Raw genomic sequence first — 26,881 nt, 5'->3', positions numbered from 1 at the left:
ACACACTGCGCATATGGACATTCAAGCATGTCAAACTCAGACAAAAAGTCAAAGGGGGCTGTGCCTGTTTTCGTTCTGCACCACGCCTGTGCCTGACAGATTTTCCCGAGTGCAGCATGCATGAAGGGGGGTGCAGTTAGAACTCATTCCCAAATTTTTTGCTGTTGAGCAAGAGAAGCGGGGGTGATCATGCTAGTGCTTGTCTGATTTTGGTCATGTGAGTTTAAGCAATTTATCGCAGTAAAAAAAAAAAAGAGAAACGACCCTAATCGTTGACTTTTTTTTAGCAGACACCTAAGTCTGCCACTAGCAGACTTAGGTGTCTGCTAGTTAGAGCTAGTTAGAGCTTAGGTCTGCTAGTTACACCACCTGACACAGAGTGAATGGCATTCACTCTGTGTCAGGTGGTGTAGCTCTGATTAGCTTGTCTTTATTTTAATTCATAATGAGCGGGTACCCCTGTTTTAAGTGTGGCGTCACTGATGACATCACTGCTGACCTTGGAGTTTCATGGGAACCTGTACTGATGTGGTGGGTATCTAAAGTGTACGATTGTGTGCTTTCAGTGTATTGCAATGGGGCTTTCCTTAATTGTTTATAATTGTTCCTGATACTTAATTAGCTCCTGACTGTACTAAACCTGTGCTCTGATGTCATATCTATCATCAACCATAAGTAGAACCATCGATATCTACCTGTTTTTATTCTTTTATGATTTATTTTTAATTTCGTCCCGCCTCTGTGACAAACTGGAAATCAGTCCCTAACCGAAAGTTGCTGCACAATAAACAAGACTGTCACTAGGTGCTCGTGCCACTAAAAAAATTTGTAACGCTTCAAGCTTTATTCAGTCTACCTTTTTCATTTTCCTGTGCTGCCTTCTGTCACATGCCACTGGAAGCATTTTGCAAGATTGCTGGGGCTTTCGCTGGTTGATTTGTGTACCTGCGCCCATGGTGAGTGTGCGTCGGTTGCGCGTATCATGGATTGCGATTAATTATTAATGGTTTCTCCGGGGCAGCATGCCATTCCTGGAAGCCATGTAGCACTCACAGACTTCTGGGTGAGCAGGCCTGAGTGTGCTCTTGTGCTAACAGTGCGGCCGATAAAGGCACGTTGAGTTCCGTCTGCCGACGTGACTGGACACCCAACGTCGTGGGGACGTTTCCCCGAGATTGGGCAGCAGCGCACCACCCTTCCAAAATGTTTTGTGACTAATCCACTAGGGCAGGGTGCATGCACCGTCGCAGCATGAAAAAGCTGCATTAATCAGAAAGTTAACCAATCATCAATTGCCCAGCCCTACTGGCATCATGTCCCAGCTGCGAGTGCTGAAACATAATGATAGCGATCACACCGTGCATTGGCACACATCCCTCCCCCCATTTCCTACCAACCAAAGCCTGTTTTGGGTTATGGCATCCTCGAGCATTGAGCCTAGTGCAGTGCCCTGGAGGGCAGTTAAAGTGACAGAATGCTAGCTGCATGTGCGATGAATGCTACAGCTCAACACCGGAAACACCAGGATGTGGCAATGTCGGTACACCAGTCTGAGGCAAAGTGAAAATGGCAACAAGACTTCTCTGCTCAGAAGCAGGAAATGGATGCACATTGTTGCCAGCATTGGAATGCTGCAGTGCCCATACTTCACATCATTTTAATAACTTTTATAATATCGCTGTGGATGCTTTGCTGTTTAGGTAAAACTGTGATATTTTTCATTATTGCTATCTGCATTGTTCTGCAGTGCCAGCTTGATCCTTTTAAAGTCTGACTGTCCGCGTTGTAATTTTTCAGCCTTCCGACAAGCTTCAATACCTTGCCCATGTTCTTGAGAGATGCAGTCCTGATCCAGAAAGCCACAAGGCCGTAAAAGACGAGGTGAATCCGGTATGTCATTTGCTCTTACACAAATCTTACGAGAGTACCACCATGAACATCCACAGATACAGGGTGGTCGGGATAAATTTGACATTTGTAGGTGAAAGACAAAAAGAGGCCACAAATTCAGCAAAACGAAATCGATTGAACACACGGAAAAGGGACATAAAGGTGAAACAATGGCAAAGTGGCGTCACTCGAAAAAGCCACCCCCAGCATTCATAACTGCCCTGAGGCAGCTCCGGAATTTGGCACATGCGACCTCCACGGTGTCCCGAGGGAGAGCCCTAAAAGTCTCCCGAATCTTGTCGATCAGCAGGGTCTTGGTGCTTCTGGCATTGCCGTCGGTTGCCTGCTCAACCAGACTCCGCACATAGGATTGCAATCAGGGTAGTTCGGGGGCCAGACATTCGGACCGGTGAAAAGAAATAATAAATATTCTTGTTAAAACCACTTCTTAGTCCTCTCAGCAATACCGCAGGAAGCTGAGTCTTGTTGCCACACATAAGGTCCTGCGGCAGCTGCCCTTGTCACCCAAGGCTTCAGAACCTGTGTACAGTGTCTCCACATAGGTACCTGTTCAAGTTTAACCTTGAGCCCCTGAGGAAAGACGTATGGAGCCACCACATTACCCTCACTGGAGACTAATCCAAACACCGTCACACTTTGGAAAACTGTGGTCTTCATGACACGTGGAACATTGAACAATATCTTCCGCCATTGGCTTCATAGCCTCCATTGCACCGCTGCATTTCATGTCGTATCACTTTTACGGTGTTCAAGGTGCATTAAGCAGCTGTTTTGAGTGCGCAATTTGTCTGCCCAGCGCGAATCATCATGATGCAGATAACTCCTCTATAATATTTTGTTGGCTTCCTCGTGGCCATTGCAGTTCCTTTTGATTTGATGAGTTTATCAGAAACAAAAGATAAAAATTATATGTAAATTAAAGCAATGTTGATATGATCTCGACCAGGCTAGGTAGGTCTTCACTGCACGAATGAGGAGACAATGATGAAGGCAGGCATTGTGATGATGAAAAAGAGAAGGAATGTATTCACTTCACTGGTACATGGTTGTGACTTAATCCGAGTCTCGAACAGTTCTAGTTAACACGGGGGCCAGGACGGCCTTAAGTAACTTCTCGTGTACAGCCGATACAATCGGTGGAGAAGTACATTGTCCAGGCAAGCGGAGAGGTCTCCACTGATAGGGTTATTTAGCCCTCGTGGGTTCTTAGTAGTCAGAGTCTGCTGTGAGTGCGCTCATGGCGGTGCCAATGCCTTAGTGTTTAGCGCAGTCTCTTGTCAAGTTGTGGCGTCAGTGGCATCCCCTCCTTCGTGGCCTGCTGGTTGCCCGTGTCAGCCATGGGGGTGATGTTTTCTCATAGAGGAAGGCAATTACCTCGACAAGGGAAAGCGAGCTGGAACATTTCCCGGACTTGACAGGCTGAATTTCAGGCCAATCATAACAATGTATATGTATTGACAATACGTACCATACTTATTCGATTGTAACGCGCCCTCGATTGTAACTCGCACTCATTTTCCGTGACCGACAGAGAGAAAAAAATTATTTACAGTACTGCGCACAGCATGCTTTCATACAGAAATACGACTTTCTCTCATTTGGAAAAACTAAAATTTACTCCCAATGCATTAAAGTTGCGATGAAAAATTGGCTGTGGTTTAACTCAGTTATGCCTGGGTGTGCGTAGCGAGAGGCATGGTTCATGTTATTGTTTAGCTTGGTTCTCTCTACGGTTACATCTTTATCGTTTAGCTTCGTACGTCTGAGTGTTTAGGTTTGGCTGTTACCTCTCGTTAAGTTATGGTTGCATTAAAGACTAGACATTTTTAAACTGTAGCGCATTTATTTTGAAAGTCTTCATCTTGTTGTTTCTCAATTGCCACAAAGACGGCCCGATGGTTGGTGAGGCGGGAGGATAAGGGGTTGTCGTCCAGTGACTTGAACACGTTTTGGGTGCTATCCTCATCTGAATCCACTCGTCTGGCGGCTTCGTACTTACGACGCTTCTCGAGGCGTGCGGCTCATTCTTCCTCCGTCTCCTCGGCTTGCTGCCTCCTCTTGCATTGACGCGGCGCTACCAGCTGCGGCAGTTGCTAGGCAACGGCTCAGCTCGCGGTGCGGCCACCGGCCACAGCCGTTTTGTTTTTTGCAATGCGGTTTCACCAGCTCCTCTGACGTCATGCCAGATGGCGCGGCGAGCGGCGCTGCCAGCTGTGGCGGTTGCTAAGCAGTAGCTCAGCTCGCGGTGCGGCTACCAGCCACAGCGAAACGGCGAGAATACGGCCAATGTAGATCTCGTTACAATAAAAAAAGTCCCAGCTTCGCCCGAAAGGCGAAGCATCAATTGCGATCGCAAATAAGTAGACAGCTATACGAAGTAAGGATAGCAGTTTTATCGGCCGTATAAACTTGTAAACATAGGCATCCCAACTAAATTAACAAGCATGGTGTCATGCATGCAGAAGCAAACATGAACACATCTCGCTTGATGATCGCAAAAACTTGCTGTCAAAACGTTGGAGTGACGAAGTGGGGCAGCAGCAGCAAGCGAATTGACCTTCGTGCTAGCACGCCTCTCGCTTCAACGTGAACTATGAGCGGCGAAAACAGCGCGCGGCGGACTCTCTCCACGTCGCAGATCTCTTTCAAGATACGGCCAAGGCGATTGTATCGCTGAAGTTGATCGTCGCAGAATACATCCAGCTTCGGTCCACTGAAAGCCTCCATGTTGTTTTGCTGGCAAAAATCCTCTCCTTCTGTTTGCGCCAGTCCCGCACACAAGTTTTGGGTTCCCTGAACGCTCGTGATGCGGCCCGATTTCCATCCGTCTTCGCATACATGATCACCTTTTTTTTAAATGAAGCATCATGATAAACTCGGCACTTCGGGCTGATGGAGTAAACGCGGAGAATGGGAAGGCAGATGGTAGACTAATGCCTAAGTACATGTACTACAGCACATGGAGGAAGCTACGGCAGCTAGGCGGCTAGGCTTGAAACGCGTATGAGGCGGCCATTTGGAAATGCCCATTTACCCTGAACACTCTTTATAGGGCTCATCTTGTCCTCGTGCACCTAAAACAACTGGCACATATTAACGCGACAGCGTTAAGGGCCCGTGTCGCAGAAAATCCGGTGTCGGTGTTGGCGTTGGTGTCAGCATCGTCGTCTGACGGAAATAATCATGCCAAACCACATCATCCCGAGCGACCCCGACCGGGCGAGCCCTTCGCATGGCGCAAGGCGTTAGTGAACAAAAATTGAATTTCTCAAAGTAAAATTCATCAGAAAAATCGTAAAGTATGGCTTAACCACAACCTACAGACGTGATAGCGTCGGATTGTAAGTTTAATATGCGAGAAAAAAGCCTGATGAGCAGCCAGGGATCTTTGAATGCTATCGCGTCCCACTCTTAAACGCGAAGCTTAAGCGTCCTCCAGTTCTGATGGTGTTTCGCTGTATTTTGGTTCTAGGCAGCATTGAGGGGAATGTTGAAAACCGAGCCTTTCTAAATTTAGATCAGGCCCCATGTCGCAGAAAATACGGTCTTTGTGTTGGCGTCAATGGCGTCCAATAATGCTATTGCGTTCCACTCTTAAAGGTGAAGCTTAAGCGTACTCGCAAGTTTTTGGTAAAAAGAATGGAGAGTACCTATATCAGATGCACGTGACTGATTACAGTTTTAGTTTATTGCTAGTGCTGCTGTTACTGCACTCATTCAGCACCATCATCATGCTTACGCACAGTGCACTCCAAGTCTCAAACAAATAGACCAGCATGCAGCTGAATGCACGTGATACAGTTAAACCTGGATATAACGAAATTGACAAATTCCCCCGAAAACTTCGTTATAAAGAGGATTTCGTTATATACAGGTTCGGCACGAAAATTCGAAAAAGAAACGCTTACCGTATTTACTCGATTCTAACTCGCCCTCAATTGTAACGCGCACCCGTTTTCCGTTTTCGTCGAAGCACTCATCCTTGGAATGTCACACCAGGTACCGGATGCGTGGGCGCGTGTCATTTCGCACAAGCGCGAGGCATCGGAAACGAAGAGCGAGCATCACGATGGCGTCGTAGCGTCGTATAGTGTTACAGTAGAACCCCGCTGTTACGTTCCCGGGGGCTGCGTTTTCCCGGCTGTTACGTCGTTTTCAGCCGGTCCCGGCACAGCTCCCATAGAACCCAATGCACAGGTAACCCCGCAGTTGCGTCGCAACTGTGGGACCGTTCCGGCATCATACGTTGCGAAACCCCCCCCCCCCCCCCCCCCCCGCGCCGGCCCGAGCAGCCATTTTGACTTTTCATGTCGCTTGGCTTGGTGGCTTGACGATGGCACTGGCCGCCCAAAGTGCCGGGGATGACAACTATGACATATTTTCGGTTTCCGCCAGCAAAGGTATGGCCCTTGAGATCCGTATTTGCTATATAAAGATGGTGTCTATGACGCGTTGTGGCCCTAAAATTGGTTTTGGCTCATAGATGTTCCATATAAAGTCCAAGGGCGATATCGCAGTTCCCGCGCGCCGTATGCTGTATGTGCGAGTGAAATCGTGCGAGGGGAGCCGACGACCGCTTCTAAATCTCGCGCGCGCATGGAAAGCAGGGAGGAAGCGCGCCTAGGAGGGAGGGATAGCGGGGCAGCATTGTGCTGTACTCCGGCATCAACTGCGTACTGCGCGGCGGGGCGCGGCCGTATATTGAAAGTGATCTGCGTTGGGGCAGAAGTGTAGGTGTGTCGGCGGCTCGTAGCTTTGTGCGTGCTGTGTGTTCTCAGCGCTCAGTTTGCGTTGAAGCGATAGACAACAGCACGAAGGTCACTTCGCTCGCTTCTCCAGCGGCGCTTCCACACGCAGCCAGATTTGACGACGCGTGTCCGCGCTCATCGAGTGTGATGTGTCACAGCGTGTACCAGTGCGTCGGCAACATCAACTGTAAAAGGAGAGAGTGCCGGCTTGGCGGGCTAGGCCAGCTGCAGCAAGTGGCAGGATCAGGTTTGAATGAAGGGAGGGGGAAGGTCACGCCCGCCTCGCACACGCACGCACGCGTGCGCTCGCTTGGCATTCCGTCGCGGCGGAGCAGGTGCTTCCGGTTGCTGCTTGCGCAAAAATGACAAAATCTGGGGCGAAATCTCTAGGTTGTCAGGGGGGGGGGGAATTCGTTATATCGAGGGGGTCTCCCGCTGCCACTTCGTTACGTAGAGGTCTCAAATACATGTGCTTCTATGGAGTAACGGTGGGGAATAGAAAAACTTCGTTATATCCAGGAATTCGTTATATGGAGGTTCATTATAAGCAGGTTTAACTGTACCATATAATACATAATGCACATTTGTCAACTCAAGGGACCAGATCTAAATTACTATACGATTTTTCAAAATACCGAGCTTTTACTTCACCTCATCAGCCATGCTGCCTTCTTTAGATCTTTTTTTCTTTTTTTTCTGCATAAGGGCTCCTATAAATGTGCAGCCAAGAAATTTGATTCCATAGCATGTGTCTTTCAAAATATTCTTCGAGCTATTATAAGTGCTATGTAGAAGTTCCATGCTTTCAAATATGAAAAAAAAAAACCATGTTTACTTAATGGTAAGTTCTTTATTTATTGGGGTAGCAAATATACGGATGCTCGAAGTGCATTCACGATGTTGGCATTGCCGCTGCTGTTGTGGTGTCCAGCTATCGACAGCGCATGTGCGGCCCGCACGTAGACGGTTTAAGAGGCTCCAGAGATGTGGAGTGTGCTTTGCTGCAAAAACTATGAAGCTAGTGGACGCACTGCCAACGCTCTGCCCAGTCAGCTCGGTGGGGGGAAGCGAGGCCAGCGTTCTGCCTTTTGTTGCTGGCCTGAGTGTTTTGAGCATACACACTATAAGCACACTAGCGTTCCTGCTGAGTTGCAGTGTGTACGCACTAGTTTGAGTGGAACAAGCAGTCAACATCAGGCTAACGTTATCTAATATTTTTCTGGCGGCTAACATTGATGGTTTCCTGTCGGTCTCATCTCTTGCACCATCGAAGTGCACCACCACTGGCAGCACTTGACATCATGCCAGCGTTGTGACACACCTGGTGCATGCCAGGCTGCTGTTCCTGTGCTGCATCACGTCGTGTGCAGTGTTGTCCAAATCTCTAAATTTCTGCTAAATTTTGCTGTGAAGTCTTCAATATTGTCGCTTAAACTTCAGAGTAAATTTTAGGTAATGTAGGTGTTTTGGGTTGCTATAATATTTACCGAAATGTTGTAGAAAAAATTATTTACTGAAATGTCGTCTAGGGCCTGTGCGGGGGAGGAATAAACAGTAAGTTTACCGGCAGTATGTACAGTATAGACCACTTATAACGTAACTGCTTATAGTGCAGGACCGGATATAGTGCAGTCTTTTCAGACTCCCGTTAATTTTCCCATAGCACTCCATGTATACACGTATCGCTTATAGTGCAGTTGCGGGAAACAAAATACTGGTTACAGTGCGGCTGCCTGGGAGTACGGAAATCAGCGGAGACGGCGAACGCTCCCCTCAAACGGGCGCCCCAAGGAGTGCTCGAGGAATAAAGAGAGACGAAGTGGAGGAGAAGGACACGTGGTGCCAACGAACAGCCAGTGAGGCTGAAACCAGAATCTTGAGTGCAAGTCGTGAAATATCACGGCGCGCATAGCGAGCGAGGGCCACGAAACTGCCAAGGCCAGCCAACGCTCGCTTCACGATAACGGCAGTAAACGAAACTTCAGGGAGCGGGCGGCACCAGCACGGCACGGGGAAGGGCGCACACAGAGACCGTGGAATGTGAGGGAGGAGGGCGGCAGGGAAGCGGATTTTGCCTCGGCAACTCCGCCGCTTCAGTGGCTCCCCTCGCCCTCCCTTGTAGCTCCCTCACTTTCGACTGTCACCGTGCGCGCCCGCCGCCGTGCAGACGCCGCCGCTCCAGTCGGCCCGGCGCCACCTCCCCGAAGTTTCGTTTTCTGCCGTTATCGGGAAGCGGGCGTTTGCCGGCGTGGGCAGTTTCGTTGGCCGGCCTGGGACAGCGCCGCTGCTTCCCTCTGCGCCGTAGCCGCAGCGTGCAAGGTCAACAAGTGACTAGAAAGTAGAGGAAGCATAAAGGAGAAGAAGGGTTCACTGCCATCTTCTATGCGTGGCTACGGTAGCGTGGCTGAGATGTCGGCACGTACACGCATGTTCCGGCGCAATGCAGAATCGGCGACCTTGCCATTTGAAAGAGGGTGAAATTTCTGCCGCATTTTTTTTTTCTTTCTTTTGTTTTGTTCGCGCGCGACATTGAGGGGTCTCTCCTAAGCTTTTACTCTATGGCGGTACCGGAGCAATGCCGGTCGGAGGCGCGGCCGCGTGATTTGGTTCGAATTAACGAGATTCGACTGTAAATTGAATGCAAATGTTCTAGCCGCATTCCTCGACTGTCGCATTCGCGTGGCGGCTCGGTGCACATGTTTTGCATATGTGCGGGCCTTGAAAATTGTTGCTTTGGTTATAGTGCGGTACCGCCTATAGTGCGGATATTCGCGACTCCGGCGACTTACGTTATAAGCGGTCTACACTGTAGTAGGCTTTTAGTTTGCTTATATAACAGCTGAAATTCGCCATTTACCTTCAGATTGCCTCGGAAACGGCCTAACTGTGAGACTTACGTGCTGGATAAATGCATTTTGTGTAGCATTACATTTAAATAGGCTGTTTTGTAACTTGGAAGTTAACAATCAAAGAAATCAAACCACTGAGAGATGTATGTTGGAGCAAAAATTTGGCTTTCAAATGGTTGCAAACTCAGAATTTGAAGGGCTGTCCACAAAAAGTGTGGCTTGTTAATTTATCTTTTCCTCTTTGTGTTTGTTTGTGCTGACACTAGTGTACTTGTGCCTCAGCTGGCATGAGCTACAATGACCTGCTTTGCTTGTTTGCTGTTCTCTGTTCAGAAGCTGGATGCTGTTGGCTCACAGTGGGAAGCACACATGCAGAAGCTACAACAGGAGCTGTTTGGAAAAGTCAGGCATCCCTACCGTGCAAGGGTACCTTTAGCTTTTTTTTTTTTTTTTTCATTTTTCCACCCTGCTGCATGAACTATCTGCTTGATTTGTGGTTTGTTTGACGGGTGCAGTAAGGTATACTTTGACGGCACGCCACTCCGATTACGCCTGCTAGACAATGTGACGAATCAACGTTACTAGACTAGCTTGAGTTGTCAAACTCGGTGGTGTTCCACGGAACCGCCACCCGCCTGGACCTTCATGGCGCTGCAGTCGCACCCAACTTCACTTCTCCACTAGCTGGCTACGCAGACTGGCCGGACGAAACACGCATTGCAGCGTTGGTGTATGCTGTGGTTGGTTGTTGATGGCGGATTTCAGGAAGCATGTCATCCGCGAAAGTGTAGCCTTCGCCGCATTTGTTAAGGATATTATATGTTAAGGATATGGCGACGTGCTTCGTTCCTGGCTGCACAAGCGGCTATTGAATGATGTCGACAGTTCGACGCACCACTTTGTGCTCCCAGCAATGCGACACTTCGCTGGGTGCTGAACAGAGCTTTTCCTTGTGCCTACTCTCTGTGAAATCCAAGGTGTGTGATTTACACTTTCATGAGCAGGACATCTTTTTTAAATTTTTATTTGTACATACTGCAGTGCAATGAGCGCTATAGCAGGAGTGGGTTAACAGAGGGAAATATACACAGCAAAATACCACACAGCGATAAGGATGATGTGCTAAGACCATACATCTTGGATGGCTGATACAAAACTTTGGGATGGGCATGAGCGAATAGACCCAGGTAAGGAATTCCAGTCTTCTATGGAACGAGGGAAAAAACTGAATTTAAACATGTCAGTGCATGCAAAGTAGGGCAGCAAGTTTAAGTTGTGATGTCGTCTCGTCGATGACTCGGGCGCAAGGTTAGTATAGTTGTTTTTTGAAAGTCTAACCAAAGAGTTTACGATGCTGTGCAAGAAATCTAATGATGCGATGCAGCGACGTGAATAGAGCGAAGTTAAATTCAAGGAACGAAGTGCAGAAGAGGGTGAAAAGTCGCGACCATAATGGTGAAATATAAATCTTACAGCATTTTTCTGAATTGCTTCCAGTCTGTTAATCTCATACTGCTTATAAGGCTTCCAAACGACAGATGCATAGTCAACAACAGGACGCATTAGCGATTTGCAAAAGTGTTATGCGCATATTATCAACGGACAGACGGTTGAGGTGCCACGAGGCAAGTGGACACTTGCCGAGGGTGCGGTGCCGAAAGTGTTCGCGAACCTTCCCTCGTACCTGTCGAACCAGCCGGATAAAAAAACGCAAACAAAGAGATTTGTTTGGTGACCTGTTCTGGGCCATCTTAGATGAGCTGTCAGAGAATACGCTGAGTCGTGTTGCGTGCCCTTTGTACTTTCAGGAACTGAGTGCATGCATCATTGAATTTTATTTAGTCATGCGCATGCATGCACGCATACCTTGCAGGAACCTTGCATAAAAATTTATTTTTATGCAATGTTCCTGCAGCAGCGGCGGGGATCCAGTCTTGAAGTAAAGGCAGCGAGGAAACGTGCCAAGCTGCTGTAGGTGGAGTTGGTTTCCACGTGGGCACAAATCATTTGCCTAGATTATGTCCCTTCTGACAGTTTAGGTCTTAGCTATATATCTGTGGCATACAGTTGTTTTTCACTTCGTTTTCTTTAATAAAGCATTCATTGGTTTACAAGAAAGTTGTGCTGTTATTTTTGTGGATAATAAATTTGGTCTTGCTAGCTGGCGTATAACTGCCCCAGATCAAAGTGTTAATTAAGCAAGTAAAAGCAGCGAGAAAACGTGCCAAGCTGCTGTAGGGAAAAAGTTAACTGCGTGAGAGGTTAAGACAACAGGAAGAAACAGGACACTTACAAACGTAGCTTCTGCGCTTCGCCGTATGCGTTTCTTCCTATCGTGATATCGCTTTCGCATGGTATCACTAATCTGACTAGGGAGAATGCCAGCGAGTGTGAAACACGCGCAAGCTGCCCGTCCGCACGAGCTCAAGGCTGTGGGCATCTGCAGGGCATCTGCGAGGCATCTGCAGTGGAGCTCGATGGAACGGTGCCGCCATCTGGCAGCTGCCAAAGGAGTGGCAACAGCGGCGGTAAGCGCACGGGCAGAGAGTTTGACAACTGAAGCTAGTGTAGCAACGTTGGTGATGAATGATGTGGCTATGGCAAAACTTCGCTGCCGCTCAGTGTGATAACGGGCCGCAAGCCATCGTGTTAAGCATGTCGCTAATACGTTCCTACGGGCTGCTCATCAGTGATCAGCCATGAGATCACACGTACAGCCTGGTTGGACGAGCCACAGCTGTTGAAGCAGCGTATCCGATATGATCTGCGTGCTAATCGAACCGATCTTTGCACATGCATTCGTGCTTTCCATGCACGCTGATTCTGTTGTACTCTCTATTCGTGTCGCGTTATCGTTTCAATCGGTATCGTCAATGTGGATGAACCTTGTAGTGATAGAGATCGCGCTCCGTGGGAATGCTGTGCACGTCAAAGCACCGACCACGGCCGGGTCTTTTATCGAATATTCGAAAAATTGGAAAGTCGAATAGTAGATATTCAACTCTTGAATCAAATTATTTTATTGTTTGCTATTTGATTCTAAATCGAATATTTGAGTATAGTCGAACCCACTTGTAACAATATTCAAGTGCCACGAAAATTCATTGTTATAACCGATAGTTCTTTAACCAGGTTGGATGAAAAAAAATCAAACTAGAGGGATGGCAAAGCTGTTGTGCGAAAACTAAAATGGGGGGGAAGCCAGTGCACCGCCCCACTACCTTCCTCCATCCGGCTGCTGATTATGTTGACTTGTTTAACTGTTTAACTCTGCCTCCTGCGTGCTCCGATTGCGTGTAACGAGCCGTGGCTGTTGGCGTTCAAAAATGGCACTGCTATAACAACTGCTAAGTGGGGTCACGGGCAGCAAGTGACGTGCGAGCTCTGCCGAAGCATTGCTTTGGTAGCCTCAAAAGGCGCCTTGTAAAGAATGCGAGAAGGTTGCTGCAGCAGCCTCTCAGCTTGAGAAATCCAGAAGAAATACTGGCACCAGATCGCCACAAGCATCTCGCCACATACTTCTCACTGGCTTGCACAAGAAAACCCCATGTCCGTCAGCTTTGCTTGCTTTACACGAAGCTTTACACGCGACATCCTTCTCCAAGGCATCCAGGTGCTCCATATAGTGCAGTGGAAGGTCCCTCGCGAAAACGAAGCCCTGGAGGGACTGAATCATCTGCAGGGCCTCCTGCAAGAGCAACGTTGAGGCACCCTGCCGTACCAAGACATTGCTGCCGTCGTCGCCGTCACTGTCTCTATCCAATGCAAGCACGTTCGCAACGATTGCCTCATCGGTTAGAAGCATTTCGTTTTCAAATCTATAGCAGTGTGCTTTCTTTTCCCTAGCAATATCGTGCATTGCCGATGATCAGTGGGCAGATCAGCCATGTTCCGTTTCGGCGGCGAGTGAAAGGACGCTGAGAAACCAGGAACGACTTCGACGAAACCAACAAAGACGAGCACGAGCTACTTAATTCTTTGGCAGAACTGCACAGAATGAGGGTCCAGTGAGCAATCTGGGAGCAGTGCCCAGGGCTATCAGCACCGTTGGCGCGGTCATTTGTGTTTCGGAGGGTGGCGCGGCATAGAGCTATGGGCGCAGCCCATTAGTGCTCGGAGGGGTGGAAGGGCGACGACGGGAGTGAGGTTGCGAGGCTGACGATGCGGAGAAGGCTGGAAAACAGCGCACTGTGGTGTGCAGCGACTCGGATTTCTTTTTCGTATTTTCTTTTCAAGGATTTTGCATTCCATTACCTTTCGGCACAAACACCCAGTAGCCAGACTTATAACTGATAATGCGGCATGGGGGCATTGGAGTAAGCGGGCTATTTAACCATAGAAAATATACAAAAGTTGATGGTGCAGCAGCTTCTTATTGTTATAATTGATATATTGTTAAAACCGGTATCATTATAAGTGAGTTCGACTGTATTCACACACTCCTAGTTTCTGTGAATGTTCATCCCTTTGACAGAAATTGAAAAGTGGAAAAGATTATTCATCTATTGTCTGAAGTACACTGACAGTGATTTACAATTTGTGCGAACTTGCGCAGAAAGTGAAGTTTCAATATTTCTTCAGATTTTAACAACTAATTTCTATAGTAATCCTTCTTCTTCACTATTTTGGTGAGCCAATGATGCACTGAAAATTGACAGTCACTTTAGTATACACCAACCCACGAAACACACAAGCAGCTATTTGATGTCTAAAAGGTGTCTTGAACGGATAATTCAAAAGTCTAATAGCTGTCCTGGTCAAGACATTTTCTAGCCGTGGACGTCTACAGGTACTTCAGTAAGCCCTGCTAACGTTACGCTAAAAGTTGGCTAATAAACATCTCGACAAGAACAACTTCAAGAATTGTATTAGACGTTCCCAGAATTGTGTAATAATGGCTTCGGAAACATTATGCAGGCTTTTATAAAACATCTTGACAAGAACAAGTTAACAATTTTATTAGACGTTCCCAGAATTCTGTTATAAATTATAACCGGCCGTTTTCTTTGTTCTTTGTTCATCCCTTTGACAGAAATTGAAAAGTGGAAAAGATTATTCATCTATTGTCTGAAGTACACTGACAGTGATTTACAATTTGTCGTGACAGACTCATTCATTGAAAAAATTGGAAAGGAATCAAATAACCCCGCAGGCATTTTCTGCTTGTTCACCCAAATGGGCAAAGCAGCGAAAGGCTATATGATGCGACGTTAACGGATTGCATATGGCTTGTTAAAGTCGCACGTAATGTAACGCTGCGCGTTGGGCACGCGCATTTTAAATCTTTTTCACTTTCACGCGCACGCCCAAGCATGTCGCACATTTTCAAACAAAAACATCTAAAAAAGTTCTTGAGTTAAACGCTCTCAAGACCTTCACCAAAGTATACTCTGGTGATGCCAGAGGTGGGCTGTTACCACAGCTGAAACACAATAGCATATTTGATTAACCGTACTTCCTGCTATATAATGTTTCCAAGAACATCTGTTTAACGTCTTCGCGTAGACAAAGACGTCTATAGCCGTTTGTAGCCGTTCCGAGAAGTTTTCAAGACGTTTTGTGTTTCGTGGGAAAGAGGGTGAAGGCGAAAGCCTGCGCGCTCACGAGACATTCATTAAATTACTTGACATTCTCATTCGAATGCATTGTTACTTCTTATTACTTGTTTTTTCTGACCAAAGGTTGCAGGTTCGAGTGCCTAAATTGACGCGACCTTAATTAACTGTGCTTTAATTAACCTCACCCTAATTAACACCAAAGGTTGTGGGTTCAACTCCCACCAAAAGTTATGGGTTCGAGTGCCCTAATTAACTCTATATTAATTAACTGTGCCTTGATTAACTTCGCCTTATCGCCAAAGATGGTGGGTTAGACTCCAATGTGAGCTTGAGGATTCGACTCCCACCAAAGGTCGTGGGTTTGAGTGGCTTAACTAACTCTATCTTAATTAACATGGTGACGATGGTGACCCACGCACCATCACAATTGTTGCGCGAGCGTTGCTTGCTCACTCATAGAAGATGATGACGATGGTGACCCACACATCATCACAATTGTTGCGTAAGCGTTTGCATATAGGTAAGACACGATGCTGTGTCGGTGCAGTAAGTAAATTACTACACCGAGTCGTCATCGTGTACGATTTCGCTTCGACGACACGGTTTTCGCTCAAGGACATTGAAGGTCGACTGAGACATATAAGGCTTTCACCTTTAAAAAATGTTTGTGTGTCAGTACGGTACCTTGCAGAACAAGCTCAAAGTGGTCCTGCATCAGTTTTTTTTTTTCCAGAGGTGAGAACATATTGTAGTGAGTGCAATGCACTGAAATAAATATATTCTCACAAAAATTGTTTAGAACGACCTAATAATAATGGAGCATGAAGAGCACAATTTTCACCTTCCCCATTATTCCCCAACATAATGTTTACTGTCTACTGGGGCAGCGCCAACAGTAGTGCCCTTCCTATGGCTCATTTCTTATTTCTTTCTGCGGTGCACTTATGACAGCCCTTCAAGATTAGCGTCTGACAAAGACGCCCGGGAGCGGTGGCAGGGCGGGTGGGGCAAGTTTAGAATTGCTGTTGCCCTGTTTGGAAGAAGATTGAACGAGCCTTCATCTGTACGTGACCCTTCAATCGGGAGTAACTCGTGATCATGAAAAATCACCCAATGGTTGGTGCATATCGGTTGTCGCACAGGTCTGTGTCGTCATAAGCAAGACATGACAGAGGGGCCTCAAAAGATATGAGAGAGCGAGCGATCTATTATGAGAGATTTTGATTGCCTTGCTGCATGTAGCTGAATAATATTTGGCTCTCATGTTCACGCTAGCATTGTCTGCAGATAGTGATAGCTGTCATACAGAATTTTCAAGAAGTGTTTCAGTGCCCCTTTAATTCATCATGTGGACGGGCTTGTTTTGCGAGACATTCTTTCTGTGGGATAGAAACAAAGAGTAGACGGGCAGTGCACATTTTTTCTGTCTCATGGTTTTTGCAGGAGCTGGGAGTGCGGTGTGTTAGCATCGACACCAGCAGTAAGCAGCTCCTGGAAGCCTTCGAGGTATGCCGGCTGAAGATATTGCATTCTACTTGATGAGTGGCTTTCAGTGATACTAATGAAGTACTCCCCCCTTCTTTTTTTCTCACATTTCAAACAACAGCTTTACTCAAGCAAATAAGCAAGCAGTGTTCTTGTTTCTGCGTATCCAGTCAACGACCGATTTTTGCGAACTGCGAGTTTTTGTTGGTGGAGCTTGTTTGTAATTCTTACGTTGTCACCGACTATATATGTAAACAGCTATGCACGGCTGTATTTTTTCACGCTGAGTGGCATTATTAGCACATTTTCTTTTGCACTTTCTCTACGGCAATCACACGATTCCTGAGGGTCGAATAAAACGTAGTCTTTATGTTCGCTTCTATGAATAAGTCCTGAGCGTGCACATCGACTAAGCGATGGATGCCGCCCTTTGGACTCGTTTTCAAAGGATTCCCAATGTAATGAGCTTCAACCATGATGGCGACACACCTCGAAGGTGTGCAACTCGGGAAGCAGATTACCTGCTCCAGTCAGATGTTGGCACTCAGGCTGGCTCGCCTTGGGCCTAGAGCCACATCACCCACAGAGACAAATCGGAGCATGTTGTCCTCAACAAGCCGTAGCGAGCTCAGCAAGCGGGCTTGTAGCACCCGCGGCAGCCGTGATATCAACACTATGACGCAGACACAGCTACATGCAGCTGTAGAAGCTGGAGTGCGCGCTCGTGCTCATGCGCTCCAATCTGGCTATGGTGGTCTGGCCATTCTAGGTGGTGCGAACTGACTTTGTCATGCGCCAGCTTGACCAACAGATATAGTAGCCACATCCAGATTGCTCATGTTGAAGTGCTACCAATAGGAAGCGATGTCTTCCAAGGCATCTACCCAAGAGTGAGCATGCTATGGCAGGCGTACATGTGGTCTGACCTTAAATTTAATGTGTTTAGAGGCTAGTTGAGTGTTGAAGACTAATCGAAATTGGGGAGACTCGACGGCTGTGACAACGATAAACAGTGTTGCCAAAGTTCCATTCTTATGCGGGCGGGTGCGGCTGAGTGAGTAGACGATAGTTGGCTTCTTCAGGAAATACGTAATGCTTATGAAAACGTGTAGGCGATGTTGCAAAACGGAAGATGTGGCAGCTATGAACAATGTTGCTGTAATTTAGGTTGTCGCTTCACATCTGTGTGATCTTTAAGGGAAGCTTTATTGCGTCTTCCAAAGGGTATCATTGCTGCATTGATTGGACTGTGTGTAGAGCAGTTCAACTCGGTGAACATAGCTTTTGGTGTTATACCAATCTGGGCTACACCCGAGGTTATGCTGGCAAGCTGTGGCGTCGGAATGGACGCGAAAGCTTTGCACTCTCCTACATTTCTAAGCTTGACATTGTTTAAGGCCCTCAGCTGTCGTGTCTCCATGAAAAAAAAAATGAAAAAAAAATGCTTGACCTGTTGTCACAGAATGTGTCTTTCTGGTTCTCAAGAGGCATACCCTTGGCCTGATGACGATGCTTTTGAATCCGGAGATATTGAAGGCCATGGCCAGCGAAGGAAAACATCGCCAGATAGCCTACTTTCAGAGCCACTTGCGGATAGCACTCAATGATGGTGAGTTGTTTGACTGCCTGAATTGCTGTAGTCCCTTGCAGTGGTCCCTTGCGCTTTAAATATTAAGTTAGGCTGGTATGTGACACTTCAAAAATGCCAAATATATATGCACGATTCTCGATAAGCCGCAAGCTTGATAAGCCAGGAAGGACTTAAAAATTGAAGCCGACTAGCGAAGCCACCTGAACATTTCCACACCAGCTCTACATGGTGCCATGCATATTAAAGGGACCCTGAAACGATTTTTCCGATTGTGTACAAACTGTAGCACCCTGTAATAACACAGGTACGAGTGGTTAAACATTACCCTCCCCTCAAGCCGCGGCATTCCATCGCTACATGCGGTGACACAAGTGTTGTGTCACCGGTAGGGTAGGTCGTTCTAGTCATTAAGAGACAGATTTAAGTGCTCCGCATGAAGCGTATAATTTATTATACGAATTTTAAAATGTGCATCACTATCGATTGCAGCGGTGCCGCTCCGACACGTTTTTGAAATACTAATAGCTGAAACAGCCACTTTGTAGTTTGCACATGCATATACGCTCACAGCAATGCAGGCGGTAGTTGTCTCTTTTCCACCTCATGTAGCACGAGCCAGAGTACATTGTGTGCAATGCTGCCGCGCAAAGTCGATCTTGAATTTTCGCTCCATGTAGGCCACGCTTAATGCGAAAAACTGCGTAGAAAGGAGACACGGAAACACACGGTTCAAATCAACTGAAAGTAGACAACACTTGTGTCACGGCACATAGCGATGGTTGCCCAGTGTAAAGGCTGAGGGGGAACGCCGCGGCTTGAGGGGAGAGGTAATGTTCAACCACTCGTACCAGTGTTATTATAGGATGCTGACACTAAATTCTTGTGAGAAAGTATTCCTTGAGATGTCTCCTTGTCTAGGCGCACAGGAAAAACCGTTTCAGGGACCATTTAACAGCATCTGTTCAGGGCTGCCAATCATTTCTCAACAGAGAAGAATAACCTCATTTGTAATTAAGCATACATTCTTCCTGGCTACCTTTAGAACCTTTTCTTGCACAAATGAAGGACCAAGTAGAACGTAAAAATGCTGTAAGCTCTGTCACATCGGCGTGGCTTCAGAAGTGCAAAACCGAGAAATACAAGTAGTTTGGCCTTCATTTTTTCTACTAGTAATTCACCTCTTTGCATTGCAGAAATGCAAATAAAGTTTTGAAAGAATGCTGTATCAGTATAATAAACATTTATTTTTTATATTTTGCACAGCCTTAAAGTTCAAGTTGTGCTACAACTGCTTGATACAACAGGCCTAATATACCATGCCCACTTGTATAGTAGGATGGATAATTTGTATAGTTGGCATTTCATCACATTGCTCTATTTTCCCAGCATGTTCGTGTATTCTGTTGGTGCCACTCATTAACATGAGCCACTGTAGTTTTCACTGAAACTGCCAGAAAATACAATGAAACCCTGGTGGTAGCAGTGACATTGTTTTAAAGTCGCAGTGATATTGGTCTGTGCTTGTACAGTTTCTCTTGCGACATTACTGCATTTTGACTCTGCAGTGTTCCGGAGCCCAGAAACTGATAAGGGCAGGGGTTTCCTCAGGTCACTGGCGAGCATGGTCAACATACTACAGGTGAGAACAAAAACTCCCTTAGTGCTAAGGGGAACTGGAGTCAATGAGTTACCTTTAACCCTTTGGGTGCCGGGTGTTTTACTTAAGTGCAGCTATTTCATTCTCTAAGTAACACATTAGCTGGCTTTAAATTTCAATGCTATTTATTGGCGATAAATTGCTGAACATATATGAAAATATTTATTCTGGAAGTTCGAAGAAAAAAGTTGGGACTTGTAGTAATTTATTATTTTAATTAGGATAATTAATGTTACTCAGGCAACACGTGGCCTGTTCATTGCTGTCCTTATGCCTTGAAGACTCCTCGTACGTAATAAACATTATCGTCTTCTGAATCAGAGTTCATAAGAAACCCCTCAATTTCTGTATCATTAAAAAAACGCATGGGATTTCTGTGCCAGTCTGCAGTGTTGGAAAGTAAAAGACGTGATCAAAACCGACAGTCGATAAGCTTGGTCGTGCCATCTGTCATTTAAAAACAAAACCTACCATACAAATGTTTTGTTTAACGTCTGAGTATTAAATGGTGCAAACAATCTACGGGTGTTTCACATTCTTAAGTTATCTCTGACATGGCCAGGAGTGTGCATTGGGGGCCAAGCAAGTACACTCGGGCACGGCACTTCGAGGCTGACTACAACAAAAGTTCACTTCGGCTACATAGTTGATAAAAGGGTAGTATATATACTAGTGAAGCAGCCTTGCTGAAGCAACAGGGCTGGTCATTTTCTAATTTTCTTATTATTAATGCTTAAATAGCTGCTGAGCAAACAGTGTATGCACCTTGTGGTGAGCGGATGTGGCGAAACTTTCTGCATGTCGCCTCAGAGATTTTTCAGCGTGCCATGGGCAGCCGTGGTTGGTGCTTAATTTCTGAGGTCATGCTGACAAGTCGAGTGTCATGCATCATGCATCACTTATGGTGAATGGTAATGGCGGAGTTCTTTCAGCTTCAGTTATCATCATCAGCCTATTTTTATGTCACTGCAGGACGAAGGCCTCTCCCTGCGATCTCCAATTACCCCTGTCTTGCTAGCTGATTCCAACTTGCGCCTGCAAATTTCCTAACTTCATTACCCCACCTAGTATTCTGCTGTCCTCGACTGTGCTTCCCTTCTCTTAGTATCCATTCTGTAACCCTAATGGTCCACCAGTTATCCATCCTATGCATTACATAGCCTGTCCAGCTCCATTTTTTTCTCTTGATGTCAATTAGAATATCGGCTAGCCCCGTTTGCCCTCTGATCCACGCCGCTCTCTTCCTGTCTCTTAACGTTAGGCCTAACATTTTTCGTTCCATCGCTCGTTGTGCAGTCCTTTACTTGTTCTCGAGCTTCTTTGTTAACCTCCAAGTTTCTGCCCCATATGTTAGCACCAGTAGAATGCAATGATTGTACACTTTTCTTTTTAACAACAGTAGTAAGGATTTGGTAATGCCTGCCTTAATGCGATGTGGCTGCAGCGCCGGGCATTCCTCTTCACTACAACTCCAACATATTATTGTGCTTCTGTAAATTTCCTTCTCATGATCTGAGTACCCTGTGAGTAATTGACCTGGATAAACCTGTTCCTGCACAGAGTCTAGAGGCTTACTGGCGATCATGATTTCTTGTTCTTTTGCCAGGCAATAATATTACCTTTCTTTTCTGCATATTTGTTTTCAATGCTTCTCTTGCTCTTTCTTGGTAAAGGTCATCAATAATATAATTTGTTGCAATTCATTCCTAGTGCTGCTGAACAGGACAATGTCATCTGCAAAGCGAAGGTTGCTGAGATATTTGCCGCTGATTCTCACTCCTAAACCTTCCCAGTCTGATAGCTTGAATACCTCTAAGCATGCACTGAATAGCATTGGAGAGATTCTGTCTCCTTGCCTGTCCCTTTTCTTGATAGGTAACTTTCTATTTTTCTTGTGGGGAGAAGCAGCTGTGGAAGAAAAGCAGCTTTGTAGATATTTCCTAAGATATTCGCGTATGCCTCCTGTACTCCTTGATTATGCAATGCATCTATGACTGTTGGTATCTCTACTGATCAAGTGCTGACTGCTGGTATCTCTACTGAATCAAATGTCTTTTCATAATCTATGAAAGCCATATAAGGAGGTTGATTGTACTCTGCAGATTTCTCAATTACCTGATTGATGACATAGACGTGATCCATTGTAGAAGATTCCTTCCTGAAGCCAGCCTACTCTCTTGGTTGTTTGAAGTCAAGTGTTGCCCGATTCCATTGGAAATTGTTTTGGTGAATATTTTATACAATACTGAAAGCAAGCTAATGGGCCTATAATTTTTAAATTCTTCAACGTCTCTCTTCTTATGGATTATTATAATATTGACATTGTTCCAGCTCGAATGTAGATCAACCCATATCTTTTTAGAAAACTAACAACTTTGAACATGACACACCTTTATTTAACGTAAGCTTTTTTACTAAGTTTCGCTGGTTTATGCCACAAGCTGCAGGCTCATCGGAACTGCCAGAGATTTTGTCCTTTTCCCATGCATCACAGGCAGATTCGGCACTCCAAACAATGTTGTCCTCGATGCTATCGAATACGTCGGATATGCAGCACTTAAAACCAATTTGGATAACCTCCAGGCTAGCTTTTTGGTGGGCACGACAGAGGAACTCTGTTAGCTCGGTACTTTTGCTAGCTTTGTGCACGTCTATAGGTCGAGCTTCTTTGGTCACAAATATAGGTTGATAGCTCATTTTGAGTAACATTACTAAAAAAAAAAAGTCACAGTTTCGCCCTAAGGGCGAAGCAATGAATGCGATAGCAACACAGCAATGTCATGCGAAGTAAGGTGAGCGGCTTTGGTAGCAATATAAATTGTAGTAAACATGAGCTGATTAAGTAAGCTGGTGTGCTGCGGCGTAAGTAGACCGACATGAAGAGAGACTCGATGACCACGAGAAGGCGCGTGTGAAACGGTGGTGTTGATGAGAAGCGCTGCCCGTGGGCAGCGCGTGCGAAGGGACATACCTGTAGCGCTGCACTGCCGATCCGGGCAGCATTGCATGTGTAGCGTGCGTTGGAAAATGTGGCCCGACTATTACTAACTGTGGTGTGAGCGCGCACAAACAAACATGAATAGATCACACTGAATGACTGCGGACAACGACTGTCAAAACGCTGGCAGCAAGCGCATATACGCCGCAGCGGGTGAAGGTACGTGTGGTCTATCGCTTCAACGGAAACTGAGCGGCGAATGCACAGTGCATCTTTTAAAGGTCAGAGCCGTGTGGAGATAAGAGACGGTGCAAGCGAGCGACGAGCGCGGTTGTTGGCAGAGTAGAAATGCGCCCCCCCCCCCCCCCCCGCTCCTTCCGGCGCTCGCTTCCCGCTTCCTTGCTTGCGCGTGGAAGATTGAGTGCGTTTGCTCTCCGTGACAGCGTGCGTCCCCGCACGCTTCCGCTCGGGCATACGGCACGCGGCGAAGATTTTATCTAGACGGAACCTCACGGCGACGACGACGGCGACGGCAGAAATCCGGTGGAAGTGTCCATATAATTGCTATCGCAATAAAAGGTCAACCTATATTTAAATCAATACGGTAAGCAAATAGCTTTCTTTGGCAACTGTGCGGAGTTACTTAGGGACCAGGGGCATTTCTCTAGATAGATTGAAAGAAGAGCGCCACTTTGGGGAAGGATATGGAGCATTTGCCATGCTTGGGACCTCCCTCCTCCACTTCCACTCTGGTGGCTGTGGGAGAGGGCTCTGGTGGCAGCGGGAGGGGAGGAAAGCAGCCACCTTCCCCGCCACTAGAGACAACACATATGACGAATCGGCTTATATGTATAGTACTACCGCTACAGGTGTGGGTAGCGGCTCTGTTCTCTACTGTATTACGCAGTGAAACAACAAACACTACCTAAATATCCTCGTGCCGACAATCTTAGTGCAGTCGACTTACATTAATTTGATCTTGATGAGACCAACGAAACTGGTCGAAATATCCGGCGGGTCACAATAAACAAAAGGCAGAAAAAACGCTGAAGCATGGCGGTATTCGCTCGGTTTTAGTGCCTTGAATGTTAGCTTTCAGTGGGGAAAGGTGCCACTGTTACGAAACATAGCATGTGTTCCTTAATTTACACATGCACGTGCGCTGTCTGTGATCACAGTACGAGCACTGACACGCCTAATAAGTTTGCTGGCAGGCCTTCAGAGTTGAAGGCCTGCCAGTACACTTGCATGATGCGAGTGTCTTTGGGCAGACTTTATTTCTAAACTCAAGGACAACTTTCTGTGGCAATGAAGCAAAAGCTATGGAGGCAAATTGTGCTAAAGTAAGAGCGCTCCTGAAAGAAGTCCCACATTCTCATCCACATTAGTTATTGCTGAGTAAGAGAAAACATTAACATCTTATTTACAACTGAAAAATGAAACAAAATACGCCATTTAGAGTTAAATTTGACATATTTTTCTACTTGTCTCTTAAGCAAATGTAAAACCACCACGCTTAGAAGCTACGCTGGTGCCAGTATCTGTTCGGAGAAACCAGAAACGCTGTTGAACGTTGCCAGAATAGTTGGTGCAGTAAGGCACGTGCAGAAGCTCTCCACCCCTGTAGTTTCTGCTTCATTGCCAAAGACAATTGTCCGCGAGCATAGGTGAGGAACTAGGTCTGAAATTGTTTGTCTGCTCCTCCGGACACTCTCATCACGCTCACTGCCTTTGCAATATGCCGGTCGTGGGAGCTAGGCTTCTGCTTGATAATAAAATTCTTTCACCGGCTTTCCTGTCATGTTTGAAGGCCTCCCTCCACCGCGATACCGTGGACCGCGATTCCTGTCCATGTTTGGAGGCCTCCCTCACACTCTTGCCACTCCGCTCTAGCCATTTCGCAGACGTCGAGTCTGCGAAATGGCCAGAGCGGAGTGGCAAGAGTGACGTCTAGCACTTTGTCCTGTTGTTCTTCACTCTGTCCCCGTTTGTGTGCACTGTTACTCCATTAGGTCTGAAAGGTAGATGAAGTTCGTGCCATATGTATACGTACTTGCGGTACTGAAACGTATTGTACCCTGCGATGGCCTGCTACAACTGGTGGCCTTCTGTTCCTGTGTTCAGGAGAACCCGCCTGCTGTAGAGCAATGGCTTATGGAGTGTGTGGGCCTGTGGGATGGTAATCACTACTGGGAGCAGATCCTGCCACTCATATCCAGCTTTTCACTGACCTCACCCGGCCACTTCTTCCTGTGCCTCTGGGAGCCACTTGTCCAGCTGCTCTTTTTCCAGAGCCTTGAAATGCAGGTAGGGCGGAGTTGTGTGCAAGCTGTTAAAAGATTTTAAATTGGGTTTGTTCGCCATTCATCTTTATAACCTTCATTGCAAAAAAGCACAGGGACAACTGATATGCACACGTGGACAGCGCTCACTCCTGACTGAATCTTTATTGCACGAAGCGCAAACATTCAAGGAAGACACGCATGTGCGCCAGGGAACACAAAGCATGGCAGGAAAGTGAAAAACCCTGAAAACAATTTGGTGCTAAGCCCATCACACGAGGTAAAAGCCCCATTGGTGGTCAAAATACGAAACCTTCCACGGTAGTATCTTCCATAGCCTTTGTGTTAAACCATGCGAATCAATCAGTCAATTAACCGGTGATCCTTGTGCAATAAAAGCACTTTGGTACATACTGTTATTTCATTATCAGTTGTCAATATTTTGTGACGTAATTCTACTACTATAAAGAGACAAGGGCTAGGCCTCACATAATGTAGGAATAAATGCCTGGAGATTTGTTTGACTCGAAGCGCTTTGTAAGTGCACTTCAACATTTGGGAGCTAGATGTACCTTAAAAGAAGTCTCCAAACCACTCACTGTCCTCATCATGCGTTGTGTTATCTTACAGGTGAATATATTCCAGTGCTTTTTGGAGCTGTGTCGCTTCTGGGCTCTAGTGGAGCTGCCTCGCTCTCGAGGGCACAGGTCTGTGCTATTTCTGCTTCAGCACCTTTCAAGATGTGCCTTTAGAAGTGTGTGATTCTCTTTCTTTTTTTTTTTCATTTTGCATATCTTAATATTACCAAACAGTGGAACATGCTGATGCTTCAGCCCGCACATGGCTTTCAGTAAGCACAATGGGGTCAGTGTGTCATCTTCTTTACCTAGTTGCGCGGTAGTTGAGTGGGGCCATTACAGCAGTGTTTGCAATAATGTGTAGGGCCTTGTTCTTTTCTTTTTGTAAAATGTTGTGTCTGCATTATGAATTAATTGTTATTGCAGCATTGGTCAGTGAATATAAAGTGAATGTAAATTTACACGATGATCCGTGCTGTTAAACCAGGAACAAATTACAAATTCACCACGAACAAATTACAATGTGCTGGAGGCTATTTTGATTGCTTGAAAATGCTGTCTATGGCCTTAGGAATCTTTGTCATGTTCAGGAAGTGCCACTTGTGTTGACATTTGCCAATTGAGCGGGAGTCATCTAAAAGACTTTGTGCACCACAGCAACACATTCTCACTAGCAGTAGCATTACACCTGCATGAAGCTCCTGTCAACGTCCCGGGTGCAGGAATATGCCTTTGAACTTAAGAACTACGAATGTGCTGTGGTGCTTTATACTGTTCTTCAGTGCAGTTGGTTTGGTGAACCATAATTGAATCAAGAGAAATGGCCTTTCAATGTGTGCGGACTTCACCTGCTTGGTCAGGCAGTCACTATGCGCTATGGTATAAATACAGGCAATATTATGCCAACTTTTGCTGTACAAAGCAGTTTCAATAAATGATGCAGTAGCCCGTCTCAAAAACTAGACCAGCATTTTCTTTTTTTTTAGCAGATAGCATGTGGATTCAGAAAGCAGCAAATGACATAAAGGTCTGAAATTCATGTGTTTGGCTGTGGTTAAATACCCCCGTAGCCATTTTAACGCGATAGCGTGTTTAGGGCCCCGTGTCGCAGAAAATCCGGCGTCGGCGACCGGTGTATGATTGCGGGTGGCGGAGAAAATCATCCAACCACATCGACCGTGCAGGCCCTCCACGTGGTGTAAGGTTGTGGTGAACAAAAATTTAATTTCTCGCAGTGAAATCCATCAGAAAAATGGTAAAGTACGACTTTACCATTCGGCGTCG

The 26,881-nt window shown here is 46.3% G+C and overlaps 1 protein-coding gene across 1 annotated transcript in view; it reads left to right on the top strand.

Moving 5' to 3' along the window:
• The window catches only part of LOC119450381 (centromere protein I-like), a 70,095-nt gene that overhangs the window by 23,243 nt on the left and 19,971 nt on the right, over nucleotides 1-26,881 (top strand). Inside the window, exons 6-12 of the mRNA XM_037713820.2 lie at nucleotides 1,798-1,890; nucleotides 9,842-9,934; nucleotides 16,510-16,572; nucleotides 18,037-18,160; nucleotides 19,708-19,781; nucleotides 24,862-25,044; nucleotides 25,650-25,726. Of these exons, the coding sequence (XP_037569748.1) occupies nucleotides 1,798-1,890; nucleotides 9,842-9,934; nucleotides 16,510-16,572; nucleotides 18,037-18,160; nucleotides 19,708-19,781; nucleotides 24,862-25,044; nucleotides 25,650-25,726 (707 nt within the window). The remainder of the gene's footprint in view (nucleotides 1-1,797; nucleotides 1,891-9,841; nucleotides 9,935-16,509; nucleotides 16,573-18,036; nucleotides 18,161-19,707; nucleotides 19,782-24,861; nucleotides 25,045-25,649; nucleotides 25,727-26,881) is intronic.

This window comes from Dermacentor silvarum, chromosome 4 (genome assembly GCF_013339745.2).
Source record: "Dermacentor silvarum isolate Dsil-2018 chromosome 4, BIME_Dsil_1.4, whole genome shotgun sequence".
NCBI lineage: Eukaryota > Metazoa > Arthropoda > Arachnida > Ixodida > Ixodidae > Dermacentor > Dermacentor silvarum.
The sequence above is the reverse complement of the archived record's forward strand: the minus strand, read 5'-3'. Positions and strand labels throughout refer to the sequence as shown.